The 14,975-nt window shown below is 37.2% G+C and overlaps 1 protein-coding gene across 9 annotated transcripts in view; it reads right to left on the bottom strand.

Annotated features, from left to right (window-relative positions):
* Positions 1–14,975, bottom strand: part of MTA3 (metastasis associated 1 family member 3) — a 173,161-nt gene that overhangs the window by 23,133 nt on the left and 135,053 nt on the right. For 4 of the 9 annotated variants that reach the window (XR_004971857.1, XM_036334736.1, XM_036334737.1 and 1 more), the window contains 6 exons: positions 11,855–11,935; positions 11,135–11,209; positions 9,324–9,382; positions 5,388–5,512; positions 2,411–2,562; positions 728–950 (listed from right to left, as the gene is read on the bottom strand). Coding sequence is in view for 8 of the 9 variants with exons in the window: in XM_036334736.1 (XP_036190629.1) it covers positions 728–950; positions 2,411–2,562; positions 5,388–5,512; positions 9,324–9,382; positions 11,135–11,209; positions 11,855–11,935 (715 nt within the window). In the remaining variant the exon portion in view is untranslated. Of the gene's footprint in view, positions 1–609; positions 951–2,410; positions 2,563–5,387; positions 5,513–9,323; positions 9,383–11,134; positions 11,210–11,854; positions 11,936–14,975 lie in introns of those variants that run through there. The other 5 variants (XM_036334732.1, XM_036334735.1, XM_036334734.1 and 2 more) reach the window with 5 other exon arrangements.

A 14,975-nucleotide genomic window follows, 5' to 3' on the forward strand; every position in this document is an offset into this window, starting at 1 on the left:
TAATTAAGTCATGTAAATGTCTGTTGAAATATATATGATATATGATTATGAAATGGAAACCAAATTGAACAATAGAAAGAATGCTCAACAACAAATTCGGACATCAGTTTGTAAAAACTAAATGTGTATTTTCAGAAAATTCACCCAAGACTTTAAAATTCATTTGTAATTTGCTAAATCTTCTAATAAATCTAGTGTTTATTATAAAGCACTGTGAATTTCCAAAATATTGTATGATAATTGTAAAAGGTTCATGGGAAAACAATACAATTTATAATGACATACAATTTTTCATTAGTGTAAATTGGCAAATTTTATTCAAACCTAATGAATTCATGTAAGACTGGACTGCATGTCTCAGTTATGGAGTTTCACTGTACCACCACCCTGGGGGATTACATTGTGACACTACCTTCCAGGTAAAAGTGCCTCAATAAGACCTATGTAGACAATTCCATCACAAAGCCCCACTGGACAGGACCACCTCCCATCATCTTTTGCTGAACACTATGCAAAAAACTGCAGAGGTGGCAATGTTTTCTTTTCAGGTTGGCATAATGCAAATGGCAGCAGACAAAAACAATGTAAAAAAAAATAAACCAAATAAAAGGCTGTACACAAGAACTTATGTTTATTGCAAATAAAAACAAAACAAAAAAGAGAGCGGGAAAGAGAGAAAATGGTCAGAAGCACAACACATAAGGTTAAGAATTCAAAAGCATCTTACATTCTGCCCTAATGGCAGCATAATTAATAGGAACAAACGGCCGTCTCGCTGCCTGCCGCAGCCGGAGGGTATTTTTGCAGACCTGACGAGCAAATTTTGTGAAATATGTAGTGTGAAGGAAGAAAGCTTGGCGGGTCTTCACTGCAGACTTTGGGCTCCCAGTGTTGCGGACGGGCATCCCCTGCATGGCTTGGCGAGACATGTGGCTTCTGACACGGGGGTCCTGTAGAAGCAGACACCGACACACAGGTAAGAACAGGGAGGGTTAAAGTGCAGTACTACTGGCATCATGCTCAAGCAACAGTGCAGTTTTTAAGTCTCCCACTGCAGCATCTATAACTCACTAGCCTACCCCAGTGGTCGGCAAACTCATTAGTCAACAGAGTCAAATATCAACAGTACGACGATTGAAATTTCTTTTGAGAGCCAAATTTTTTAAACTTAAACTATATAGGTAGGTACATTGTTATTAACTTAATTAGGGTACTCCTAAGCTGGCCTTTGCTAAAAATGTCCTCAATCTGATTGAGGTACGTTCGCTGAGGTCGACCCCTTCCAACTCTCCCATCCACACTCGTCTTGTATACTTATTTCCTCTATCTTTTGTCACCTGCGCGTGATTTGCGGACATGACTAGCACTAACCACTGAACAATGAGACTGCTGACTGATTGGCTCACTCAACTCATGCATGAATCGCCCACGCCTTCCCTGCGCTGCGTCTCCCGTCGCCTGACCGCCCGACCCCCGCCACTTCTTCTAACGCCACTTCTTCAAAATAGACTCGCCCAGGCTGAAAACCGACTTCTGCGCATGGGCCACGAAGTTCCAATCGCACTGTACGAGTGCACCCGCACGTGGTATTCTGTGGAAGAGCCACACTCAAGGGGCCAAAGAGCCGCATGTGGTTCGCGAGCCGCAGTTTGCCGACCACCGCCCTACTCCAAAGGACAAAATTAAAAAGTTTGTACTTTTGGAAAGAAGGTGGGGAAGTAGAGAAGAAAACTGGGTTTGGGGTGGGGGAGTATGTATGTGTTTTTAAATTAACCCTAACAACCCCAAACTATATTCATAATAAGTTTTTAAAAATATGCCAAGGGATTAGATTATTTTGAGTGTTGTTTAAAAAAATATTAAAGGACTCCAAGATCCTGTTAGTCCTCAAATATAATAGTCTCCCTCTAGTAAACCAGGGTGTTTGATATCTGCTATGAGAATTTTTCCAAAATTCTATTTCAACTGTTGTTCACCTCAAGATTAAGTCCACACGTTCTTGTGCCTCCTATGATAGCCAAGGAGTGGGGAAAAAGTGTTCAAGTTGTTATTTTATGTAATAAGATACAATTTCAATAGTATCTAAAGGCTGCAAACTGTTTTCCCAAAAAAGCAATTAAAACAAACATTTAATCAGTAAGCTTTCTACTTATGCTAAGGCCTCCCACACACATTGTTCTTTTGCCTCAGTAATCTTCTCACAAAACAAATACTGAATACCTGTGAAGATTGGATTTGTCCCTGCCCTTCTCTCCACCCTCACCCTGAATATTATGGTGCTATGTTTAGCTATAAAAATAGCTTTGTTTGCTTTTAAATCACCTAACACTGTACTTCTGTTTTCAAGGACTGATCCAGCCATTGAAAAATATGACCATCCTCAAGGCTATAAGGAATATTGCTCATGTACCTCTGTAGGTGGGCTGGGAGATAACTTCTCTTCTTCTGACTGAGTGGGCATTTTCAGGCCGCCATATTTTTTCCAATAGAGCCAACAGGTTGCACATAATCTACACTGCATATTAGGTGGACCCCAAGAATACCACTGATGAGACTGTGTAGCTAAAGATGGAGGAAAAAGAAAAACAAAGATGCTATAGAATTTGTAACATCAATATATAATCAAACATTTCAAAAAATATTCCAAAGCCACTTTCCGTTTACGTTATTTTTCTTCCCCCAACTTACAAACCATATATGAAAGCCTAATATTCTATATAATAAAAGGCTAATATGCAAATCGACCGGTGGAATGACCAGTTGCTATGATGCACACTGACCACGAGGGGGCAGATGCTCAATGCAGGAGCTGCCCCCTGGTGGTCAGTGTGCTCCCACAGTGGGAGCACCGCTCAGCCAGAAGCTGGGCTCACGGCTGGCAAGTGCAACGGCGGTGGCGGGTCCCGCCTCCACTGCAGTGCTAAGGATGTCCAACTGCGGACCTAAGCTATCAGCCGGACATCCTCCAAGGGCTCCTGGACTGCGAGAGGACGCAGGCTAGGCTGAGGGACACCCCCCACCTCCGCCCGAGTGCACAAATTTCGTGCACCAGGCTTCTAGTATACATATAGTTTTCAAGACTCAGAATTCATTAAAAACTTCATATATATGTATATATATATACACCAAGTGCCTGTGGCATCTGTCTAAGAGAAGCTATTAGATGACGTATCCTACATAGTATGTTGTGCTGCTGGGGGAGTTTCTGTTAATTACAAATATTTTCTATTGTGTACATTTCTGGAAATAAGCTATCAGAAAATTGTCACTGCTATTAGTGTTTAAAAGTTTAAAGCCAGTTTTCCAAACCTATAGTTCGGTTAAGGTACTCAGAGGGGCCCCACTGACAGAGGTAGGAATGTGACAGAAGCAGGTATCTGTTTTCATTCCTTAATCAATAGATAAAATAATTATTTTAAATTTCTTCCTTTAAAAAACAAATTCCTTCAAGACTGTAAGTATATATTCAGTGAGCATATGTGGCCAACATCACAGCATGCTTAAGACCTAGTAACTTGGTTGATTTACCACATAGCTAAACACTGCAAGCCTGTGTTAGTCTTATTCTGCAGTTTAAATTGCTGCCATATAACCTTCAAAGTATCCCCATCTGAAGTTTGAAAACATTGACACTGACACATTTAAGTTAATGAGGTGCATAAAAATCATTATTATAATTCTGTAAGTTTGCGTTGGAATATTCCTCCCGATCTATAGCACATAGTGTTCAAGCAGCACAGTCAGGAGTCAGCTAACACTTCACAGCCAATGTCAAAAAAAGAAGATATGGTGGTCGTTATAATCAAATTGCCTTTTTAGTTCATTGAGAATTATACTGTGCACCTCGTCATGTATTACTTTTGGAGGACTCCTTGCAAGCAGCAGCCCCAAAATCTTGCTCTTAAAATTTAAAAACAAATCATAAGTTGATTTTTTACAAACACAAATGATAAGAATTTTACATATTAGGCATGGACTTATTTTAGATTCTGAAAACAAAATTTTTACCCAAACTAAGACATGTCATTTAATATTTGTCAACAAATGCTTTTCTCCACACATAATTAATTCATGTTCAATTGAAAAATGACAAATAGAAAAGAGCAATTTTTCTACAATGATAAATCTTATAAACATATTATTTTGATAGAAATTATTTTAAAATATGAACCAAAAATAAATATTATAAAATTAAGAGTGCTTATTTGTCATGCACACAGAAAAATGACAGAATAATTATTTAAAGGTATATGTGAGATTATTTATTTCTAAAGGGGTTATAAATAAAAGACAGATTAAGTCACTACCATTTATCTCCAGGATTCTTTTTTTAAAATTTTATTTAAATATAAATGTACTTCGAAATCTAAGAATTCCCAATTCAAAAGCATTTGTGATGCAGTTCATGTAAAATCTTGACCAAAAGAAGCTAATTTTCCACAAACTGTTTCCCCTTGTGCTCCCATGGTGTAGAAAATGGGTAGATATGTACCATTTCTATGAAGTCACAATTTGTCTGGCTCACACCTTCCTTGGTTTCAGAAGAGAAATTTTATGATTTGGTTTTAAGAGCCTTTTTAATGCTGAAACGCCCTCATTCGTATGTCCTTAGGGCAGCCGGCTGCATCTACCCTCAAAGAGCTGCTGAGAGACAAAAACTAGGGACCAAGTGGACTTTTCATAAATATTCCTTTTCTTCCGTCTCCCACCCAAGCATACTCTGGTTGGTAGAAAACATAGATGATAATGTCACCGATACTCCATTAAGAGATGATATTGTTGTATGAGATTTTAAATAAACATAAAAAGTATATCAACTATGTAACAATTCATCTCACCAACCCAATAAATATAATACTACCAGCCTCTGGTAGAGATTTTTGACAGGAATGAATAAATTGGGATCCTGAGACCAAAAACAAATATCATAGAACTGCATCTCCCAAACCAGTGCTCTGAGGGAATCTGGTCTGAGGACTATAAATAAGCAGCAGTTTACCCCCACACAGGTGTTTCCTACAGAATTATTTGGAGCCTTTAATTTGTCAAAGTATACTGAAAAACTCCAAAAGGGGATTTGGAATATTTCATGGGACCATGGTTTGCACCAAGCTAGTAACAGCTCTGAATCCAACTCAGCTAACAATGCTGTATCAACAAACACAGGACCCCACAAAAGCAAATCAAAGGAAACCCAAGACTTAAATACTCAGTGTCCAGGCGGAAGGTAAGGAAGGATGGGCATCTATTCACTCTAAGGCTGCATTATTCTGCCCTCTGCGCAGTACTGACCTCATGTACCTTCCTCCCACAGTGCCAGCACAGTTCCACGCACTTCAGAGACAGGCCTCAAATGAGAAAAGAAAGCCCCGCTGGAGAAAACTTACCGTAGCAGCTCTCACAGGCTCGCCCTAAGAGGGGATTCTGCGGCTGGAATGTGGTTCCCACGGCCCCATTCACAGTACCAGGTTTGCCATTGCTGGTGGATATTTGGTTGGGATTCGGTTTGCTGCTTCCAATGAAATGTAAAGTAAGGTCATAAAAATGACTTGTACAAATAAGGCAAAGGCTCTACACTTCATTACTGATTTATCTGAATTACACATAAATAAATTTGAATGCTTGGTGAAGAAGAAATACACTGGTAAAAGTGAACCCAAACCATTCATCTTTACAAAACAAGGTTATGTACAAACCGATCTCTTATGCCTGACACTCACAAAATAAATACAGCCATCTCTCTTCTCCACACAAATACAATTTCCGTAGGACACCCTCTGATTATTTTGAAAAATACAAGTTATTACGCTGTATTAGCTATCACAAATTCTCCTGAGAACATAAAATACTTTTATGAATCATAAAAATGAAGCCGAAGGCGATGTGCTGTGTTCAGAGGAAGGCACTGTCCTGGTTCTGCTGACTCCTGAGGGAACTTACAAAAGACCATGATCAACACAAACACTGGCTGTCAATGGGGCATATCCAGAGTTAAGTCAGCATTTCAGGAGACTTTGTTCATGGTAGTAATTTCTATTATGTTTGAACTTTTATGAAGATTACATAATTGCATTGGAAAGTAGAGGTTTTTCTCTTCAAGAAAAAATTTTAGGAGGAAAAGAGTGACATCATCAGAAGTGTACGTGCACATTTCCCAGAGGCTGTAATTCCCCAGAAACATGTACCCCAGATTACCTTCTACTTGCTGTGCAAACATGGCTAACTTATCCCCATCTAGGGTAGGCTAACTCCCCAGCTTATAAACCATGACCGAAGATACTGCACAGGTATATACAGTATGTCCTCAATAAACTCATAATTCACTTAACATGTATTTATTCAGTACCTGACTTCAAGGAACTTTCACATCTATTTGGGAGAAATAAATGCTGAATGACTATATCTTCCATGATTACTAGAGTAACGAGTGGTCACAACTATCAAGACACTTGGCGTTTCCACACAGAGTTGGTTCAGGAGTTTCCTCTTTGCTGTTTTTCATTCCCATAGTTCCAATTACCAGCAAAAGCCTAGTATGTAAACTTGGCCTGACAGCAAATTAAGATTTCTTCCTGGCATTGTTACTGTAACTCTTGGTGACACCCATCACCACCCCCAGATGAAATCATTGGACCTCTGAGTGCTCTGAAGTCCCCATTCCATATACAGGGCTATTATTTACACTTTAACCTGTGCCAGCAATGTGTTTGGAAGACAAATTGGTTTTAAAAAACACATTTTAAGCCAGAAAGAATGTATTTCTCTTCTTATAGTTTTCATGTGGAAATGTACAAAATGAAAAGTGGTAATTTAGAATGATTAAGAGGTCCAAGAGATATAATATTTCTGATTTTTAAAAATCTATTATAGCTAATAGACATGATGGCCCCTTGAAATTAAATGACTTCCCCAAAATATGAAAATTTCTGATATTTAACCCTGGCTAAAATATATGTGTTGAAAAAGAGCTAATATAAATTTACAGTTGAACTGCCTGAAAAAAAGAACAAGAGTACATACAACTTTAGTTCTTCACCTGAATCTAGAACGTTATTTGACTGAATAAACTACTGACCTTAATATAATAATAATTACAAAAGGAAAACAAGTGTTCAAAGGCTGAATATACTTAAACATGTGAATCACTTAAACTATGTTTTGCAAAACCAAGTACCTGCAGGTTAATTCAGGGCACAAATGACTGAGGTCAATGTGACCATCCAAATAAACTTTTACTCTAAGAAAAACATGAAAGATGTTTTAAAGTCACAATATATGAAACTGTCCTTTTACCTGATGCCCAAACCTTTCCTCCCCCATCAGTGCTCCAGATTCTACCCCTCCACCCTCTTGAGAACTTTGTTCCCTTCATTCTCCTTCCTGGACCCTCTCATTAACATGTTATATATTTCTCCTATTTTAAAAACTCTCCCATTTCTCTATCCCAACCTACTCCCCAAAGCTGAGAACTTTCTCTCGACTGCCCTTTGCAGTCAGGTTTCTTGAGAGCTGCCATCTTCTGTGTCTGCAGCACCGAGTCCTCACCACAGCATTAAAGATCACCGATAACTTCTGTGATGCTAAGTTCCCTGGCTATTTCTCATCAGCATCTGACACTGATGATCTCTTTCCCTCCTTGAAACCCACTCCTCTCTCAGCTTTAATGATAATAATGCACTCACCTTGCTATTCTTTTTTAGCTTTCATTCTCTATCTGTATCTGACATATAAATACTGGATTTCCTCAAGCTTGGTCCAAGGCAATTTTTTTCTTATTGATTCTCCTATGAAATCTCATACATAGTTTTAAACACAATGATATATGCTGATGAAGCTCAAATTTGTATCTCTAGCCCAGAACTTTCCCCTCCAATATATCCAACAATATATTCAACACCTCTGTGGACACAACAAACTCAAAATGACCTAGACCTAACCTGGTTCTCCACCACAGTTTCTTAGGTTGGTGAATGCCCTTTTCCTTTGATATAACAAACATTGTAAAGTTCAAGAAAGCTGGTATGCCTGCTTTTGAAAATCTGAGACAGATGAATCACAACAGATTTCCTTTGGGGAGTTATTCTTTTGTAAATAACTCAAACTATATAAAATTTAAAAATATTAGAAACCACTCTGCAGAAGGGACATTATATCTCTGAATACAAATTATGGGCCACATAAATTACATATTATCTGTCTTGAGATAAAAGATTAGTAAGATGCCTGGCCAGTGTAGCTCAGTGGTTTGGAGTGTTGTCCCTACACCAGAAGGTTATGGGTTTGATTCTCAGTCAGGGCACATACCCGGGTTGTAGGTTCGATCTCCTCTTTCACATCACTGTGTGTGTGCATGTGTGTGTCTCCACCCAACCACACCCTGGCTTCTGTCTCAAATATCAATAAAGGCATACCCTTGGGTGAGGATTTTTAAAAAAAAGATTAGTAAGAAATACTACAATTCATTTCCTATGAGGCCTCTTATACTAGTATATAAAACTGTCTTAATGTATCAAAATTCAGTAAACAAAAGGCTAAGTATAAAGGCAACTGTACTGAGCTCACAGAGTAAGAAAAATCTTGGAGCAGTACATAGAACTTTGTAGTAAATTTCATTTTATCCCCAAAGAACTTAGGATAGCACTATATATGTGGTGCTCAATAAACTGAATTTTTCTGAACAAATGAATGATTGAAATCCAAAGATCTCAAGAAAAAGATTATAATTCATTTAAAACATAGCATATGAAAAGAATATTGGCATCCATGTTGATATAACAATGTTTTCTAACTCCAAAGGAAAACAATGATAGAATGCTAGGCCAATAAAAAGTTATTCACTATTTATCCAACATATACAAAGTATGATTCCAGTTACTTTCCCTAACCCTAGCCCTAAGCAAATAATATAAAATTATCAACTAGATAAACATGCCTCAAAAGGGCAATGTGCATTAACCAAAAAATTCCATTCTACCACATACAAGTTTCATGAGTTGGTAGCTTTCTGAAATATATTTGCTTCAAACAACAGTTTCATAGGTTAGTTGCCTAACACTTTCCCCGCAGCTGTGACAGAAGTACAATTTAGGGACATTCTTTCTCTAGTCCTTTTGTTGTCTACATGGTGTTTTTCCTACCAGCCATTTTTTCTCTCTAAAAATATTATTATAGTGATATAATGGGAAGCAAGTCTCATGCTTTGTAGTGGAAGAAAATAAGATACACAATGAATTCAAATTTGACTAGAACTGACCAAAATGACATATTTTGTTTTGATAGAATTAATACCATGACAAATATTTTAAAAGATTTCCATTACTTACTAAGTTGGGATATACACTTGTTTCAGTTTACTCTCTGCTTCTGCTGCTTTTAGACGTTTCTAATTCAAAAGATACATAAAATATTTTACATACAATGCTTAGCAACTATTACCACTTCATTGTTTTAAAAAATCCACAAGAAAATGAATTTAAAGCATAATTCAAAAGTTGCCATTTTAAAATGTGCATATAAGCTGCAGTAATTTCTAAGAAAAGTCACTAGATTCTGAGAAACAGAACTGTAAGTATTAATAACGTTTTAGACATAGATTTTAAAAGTAAAGCAATGAACAACTCCGTCCCCCACATGAGTGAAAAAACAGGACTTGTAAGTAACCGTTTTTACTTTTCAAATTTATTTTCTACCGTATTTCTTCTTTTGGTTTTCTGGGAGAAAAAAACACACATCATCTTTACTTTTAGAAAAATATTCAGAGGTGATTAGTTTTCAAAGTCCATGCAAAAGAAAGAGATAGTAACTATTCTAAGTACAATTAAATAAGCATTTACCCTCAAATGTTGGGAGGTATGCAGTATACTTTATAGCTTGGCTGAACTCACATCAGATTTTAGGAACCAATTAGGAGCCAAATGCAGGAAAAGGAATGGGAAAAAGATTATGTAGTCAAATCCAGAAACTGATCAACACAACATGAATGCAAATAGGGAAGGAAAATAATATATGGTAGATATAAAAAATAAGATAAACCAAATTATTTCTCATTTTCTCAATGAGAAGTAAACAAAAACATTTAGGGGGACAACTTAAAACTTTTAGGGACGGAGTTGAAATTTCTGAAAAGAATTTTATCCAAATATTTTCAACCATCCTTGAGCGATCATCTCCACCATCTTTGGGGACTCTTTCCGCTTTGAGAAACAGTTTTCAGAACACCTGGTCTTCATTTCTATCTACCTAAATTGTTTCAAATAAGCACTTTTTAAATTATACATGATGTTGATTCTGGAAATGTTTCAATAAGCCATGGGTGGCTGGCTATTCACTATTCATGATCTCAACAACTTACTATGGCAATTTTTAAAGTGATCCTTAAAATGTATTTTTATAGCATCCAACACTTGCCACTGTGCAATCACATACTTAGGAAAAATAATGTCTATGTTAAATATATTTGCCCCTTTCCTTACCAGTTCTGACATGAGACTAGAAGAATATAAAAACAAGTACTGACTGGGGTCACTTCGGGAAAATGTGCCTTTTCCCAGGAAATAGTGCTCGAAATAAGTAACGGAGAGAGTTACCTCAATTTGGGACATGTGGGAAGGAGTCAGAAACAAATCATTCCCTGCTTCTAGAAATAACTTCGGATAAAAATTTATGTACAGTACACCAAGGCATCAAACTAGTAAGACTAACTTTACAGTTAAGATAAAAGATTTAGGAGATATATCCACACAAATGGCATTGGTCTAAATTTTCAATATGTAAAAATAAGTTGCTCAAAAGGTGTGCGCTAACATCACATCTTAGGGCATTCCCTCCAAGTATACTCACAAAGAGATGAGGCACCAGGCACCTGCAAGGAAAACACTGCCTCTCTAGCGGTACCTTCCCTGTTGTCCTTCCAAAATAGCTATCATAATAAATTCTGAAGTAAAAAAAAATATATTAAGACTAAAATCTTAAAATAATATCTTAAGGATATGAAATCATGCAGTTTAAAATAGTCTAGAAAAGATAAAGCAAACAAGACAAATTTTAAATTAAGTATATTGCTAAGAAATATTAAAATGTAAACAGAAAGTTCACTTTAATGCAATCATATTGGTAGTGATATAAAAAAAATTACCTGCTGCACGTATCTGTCAGTAGTTTTCCACATGTAATAATATTCAATGATGCTAGTCAATGATTTCCAAGGGAGCTGAAAATATATTTAGCATGACAATAAAAACAAGCTACTATAGCAACTGCTTTCCTTTAAAACTACTACTTTAAAATAATGAGACAAATATCCAGATAGAAGATTCATCCAGTTTATGAAAACTGAAATTAATTCTTAGCAAAGGGTATCCCAAACAAGTTATATTCAGTTAGGACTAATATAACACATTTCCTTTCTACTTCCCGTTTTGCTAAAAATTATAAACTTTATGACTGATACCATTTTATGACTTACCCAGGAATACAAATTTTAGAAATGATATTGAAATAGATCTAGCCAGTTACTTAAACTTCCAGTTACTTAAACTACCATTGGGTGGCGTGTGGTCTCTGACATACTTCCCATCCTTTAAAAAACTGCTCTATTTTGACTTATTTTTGTTGTAAAATAAATTAAAACAAATCTCAGAAGAAAAACATAGCATAGTGTGGTTCATACTAGAAAAACAGAAAGCTTGTCTTTGATATTTTTCATTATTCAAAAATAGTCACATGAGCTCCCACACAGAGACGCACAACCAAAGAATATATTCAATATGTCCTTTTGTAAAGGGAGATTTGTTAGTCATTCAATATGCAAATCAGGGCAGATCAAATTTCAAACAAAATGACTGATAACACTCACAACTTTTAACTGTAGCAGCAGACTTTTACAGATAGGTGACTCAGCACTCCCTCTGACTCCCATCTTGCTGTCCCTAATGCACTATCGGGTAAGAGAATTAAAACAGTACTTCCTAAACTCAGTGAGTTATATAATGTCTAATTACTGGGTTGTATACCTGAAACCAACATAATATTGTATGTCAACTGTAACTGAAAAGGAAAAAATTATTTAGTCAAAGAAAAAATAATAGTACTTCCCAGACAGCACTGCAGCTTGTGTCCCACGTGTACTAGTAAAACATCTTTGCCATTCCTGTCACCTGCACTTAATTCACCTATCTGATCTGAAGTAAAAACAGATGGAGTTTAGGGAAAGGAACTTATTTTCAGTTTAATTGGGTGGCAATTACAACAGTAATTACAAATATGGTCTCCTTGCAGGACCAACTCTGCTCAGTCACTGGCATTTGCATTACAACTAAAGCAGTTTTCTCCAATGCAACCAGCAATCTAATGGATCTGAAAGGGTCTGAGGGATGGTTTAAGGAGCTTATGACATGACCAAATAGGGTGAGACCGTATAACAGTTATTGGCAGAGTCCCCTAAGGTTTTACGCAAGCTAAAAACTCTTCATCTGCTAATTATTATTCTTTTGAGAAATCACCCCCTGACATACAATTACCTGGAGACCTGGAAATCAAGGGACCATGTAACCTGAGCTCATCATGAGCCAGACTTTACCTAACGGTAAGCCATGAAATCCTAATCAGGCATGTTCAGCACCACCACTCCCTTATAAAGAAGAGGAGGTCATGAACACGAGAAACAGGCCCTAGTGTGTCTACTCCTAATGCAGTATCATTTCTTCCTCAACTCTCACCTATGGCTTCATGGGAGTTCCTAGGACATGTCAATTTAAGAGGAAAGAAATCTGACTGTGGCAGATGGCTTTGCACGATATACTGGCAACAAGTAGAACTAGCCTACTCCTGCATTTCAGTCCCAAGCAGGAGTGGCTCTAAAGCACAGTAAAGAAGGTAGATCTTTTTGGAGGGTGGAATATTAGAGTAAACATCTGGTTTTCTACTTTGAGTTGAAGGAGAGATGGCCAGAATTACTAATCCATACCCATTTGTGGGCAGTGGTTATTCACTTGTTACAATGATCAGAGACTTGAAAGAAATCAGATTAGAATATTGTTAACAATAAGGCTTAGAAAAGAGGTTTATGGGACAGACCTGAGTGTGAGGATATTTGTGTCCTCATGCTTACTCATAAGTTCCCTTTGCAGAAAAATTCTCATTAATATCAGGTGGATAAAGTTATCTCCTCTATGATGATCAACCAGACTCTTTTCCTAACCACACCAATACTCAAAGGATACAAAAACAAGTGGACACAGAGGCAAGGAGACAAAGATTACACATGGGTGCTACACGGGATGTCCTCTCACCAAATCTGATCCAATTACTCCAGGTGTCCAATCTGCAAGGAACGGAGTACACTGGGCCTCCCATTCCTGGTAACATGTCAGTTACATTAAACTCTCAGCATCATAGAATAGCAGCCATCTGTTCTCATTGAACAGATTATTATTCTAAATATGATTTGCCTTTTCTGCCTATAATGCATTAGCTAGCAAACCACCCACAGACTTATGAAAGACTTATTCCCATAAAATACTGCTTCTAACCAGGGCCCAGAACCCTCAAAAATGAAGTTTGGGTCACCCTACCAGATTAAGAACTGTGATTATTAAAAGTACTGAGGGGAAAAGAAGAGTGAGGGGAGTCGATTTTGAATGCCAATGAAGTCCTCAGAATGAGTTTCAAAAACAGAGAAAAAGAAGACTAAAGAAGTCATCCATATTTCCCTCCTTGCTTGGTATAATTATTTCCCTCCTACACCCCAATTCCCTTTCTATTTTTTATAAGGTCTGTTGTTGATGATTTTACCATTATAATTTAATGTAGAAGCTACAAGCTGGGTTGTGACTAAAATCAGAGAAAACTAAACATCAACCAGAGATGCTATGACAGTAAATTTGTGCCTCTCCATTTGAAGAAATGGTACATTTTCCAATGATTCAGGAATAATTACTACTGTTTAAAAGTTGATATATGGAAGGAAGCAGGTACAGAAAGCAAGTATGAATGATTAGTCAAAGGTGGCAGATACTATACATCCACTTCCAAGCCACGTCTAGCTCATTTTCCTTGAAACCCTAAACTGTATTTTCCCCAGATACCCTTGAACAAAGGTGCAGACGAATAGGCCATGTTAGCCAAACTGACAAACCTGAATGACATTTAGATACAGAAGTGAGCAACATCAAAATGAGGCTGCATGCAGGGAGATTGGATAGTTTGGCAAGAACAATGGTTGAGATATCATGTTCTTCTGGGCCATCTCTGTTGACCTTTCTCAATTGAAGCTTGAAATCCTGGGTGCCAAGCAGCAGTGTTTCCAATGTTCCTGAAAAGTATAGCATCCAAGCCTGGTTCTACAGTCCTCCAGAGATTCTATGAGAGCTTACTATCCTACATTCCTTTCTGCTGATATTAGATATAGTGAATTCTGAACTTAGCAACTAAGAACTCTAATATAACCCATACCTTTATTCTTTATTCTAAACTAGGTGAGGATGAGTTTCCCTCACCCATAATCAAAAGCACTCTAATACAAAAATTGGTAAGAAGTGAAGTGCTTGAAGAATAGACCCTAGAGAGATGTGGCATTTATTGACAGGATCAAAGTGGAAGCAGAGATTGGGCAAGACTGGTGGCAGAGGCAGCAGTCTTTGTAGTGAGGTTCCTGTTAGAACACTGCCATTGTGGGGTGCTCTTGGCTTCACAAGTCCTGGCTGTGAAACATCTAAACTTGAATCCCTGGAAACTCCTAGAGCAGTGGTTCTCAACCTTCCTAATGCTGCGACCCTTTAATACAGTTCCTCATGTTGTGGTGACCCCCAACCATAAAATTATTTTCATTGCTACTTCATAACTGTAATTTTGCTACTGTTAAGGATCATAATGTAAATATCTGATATGCAGGATGTATTTTTATTGTTACAAATTGAACATAATTAAAGCACAGTGATTAATCACAAAAACAATATGTAATTATATGTGTGTTTTCC

The sequence above is a fragment of the Myotis myotis genome, unplaced genomic scaffold, assembly GCF_014108235.1.
Source record: "Myotis myotis isolate mMyoMyo1 unplaced genomic scaffold, mMyoMyo1.p scaffold_m19_p_14, whole genome shotgun sequence".
NCBI classification, from domain to species: Eukaryota; Metazoa; Chordata; class Mammalia; order Chiroptera; family Vespertilionidae; genus Myotis; species Myotis myotis.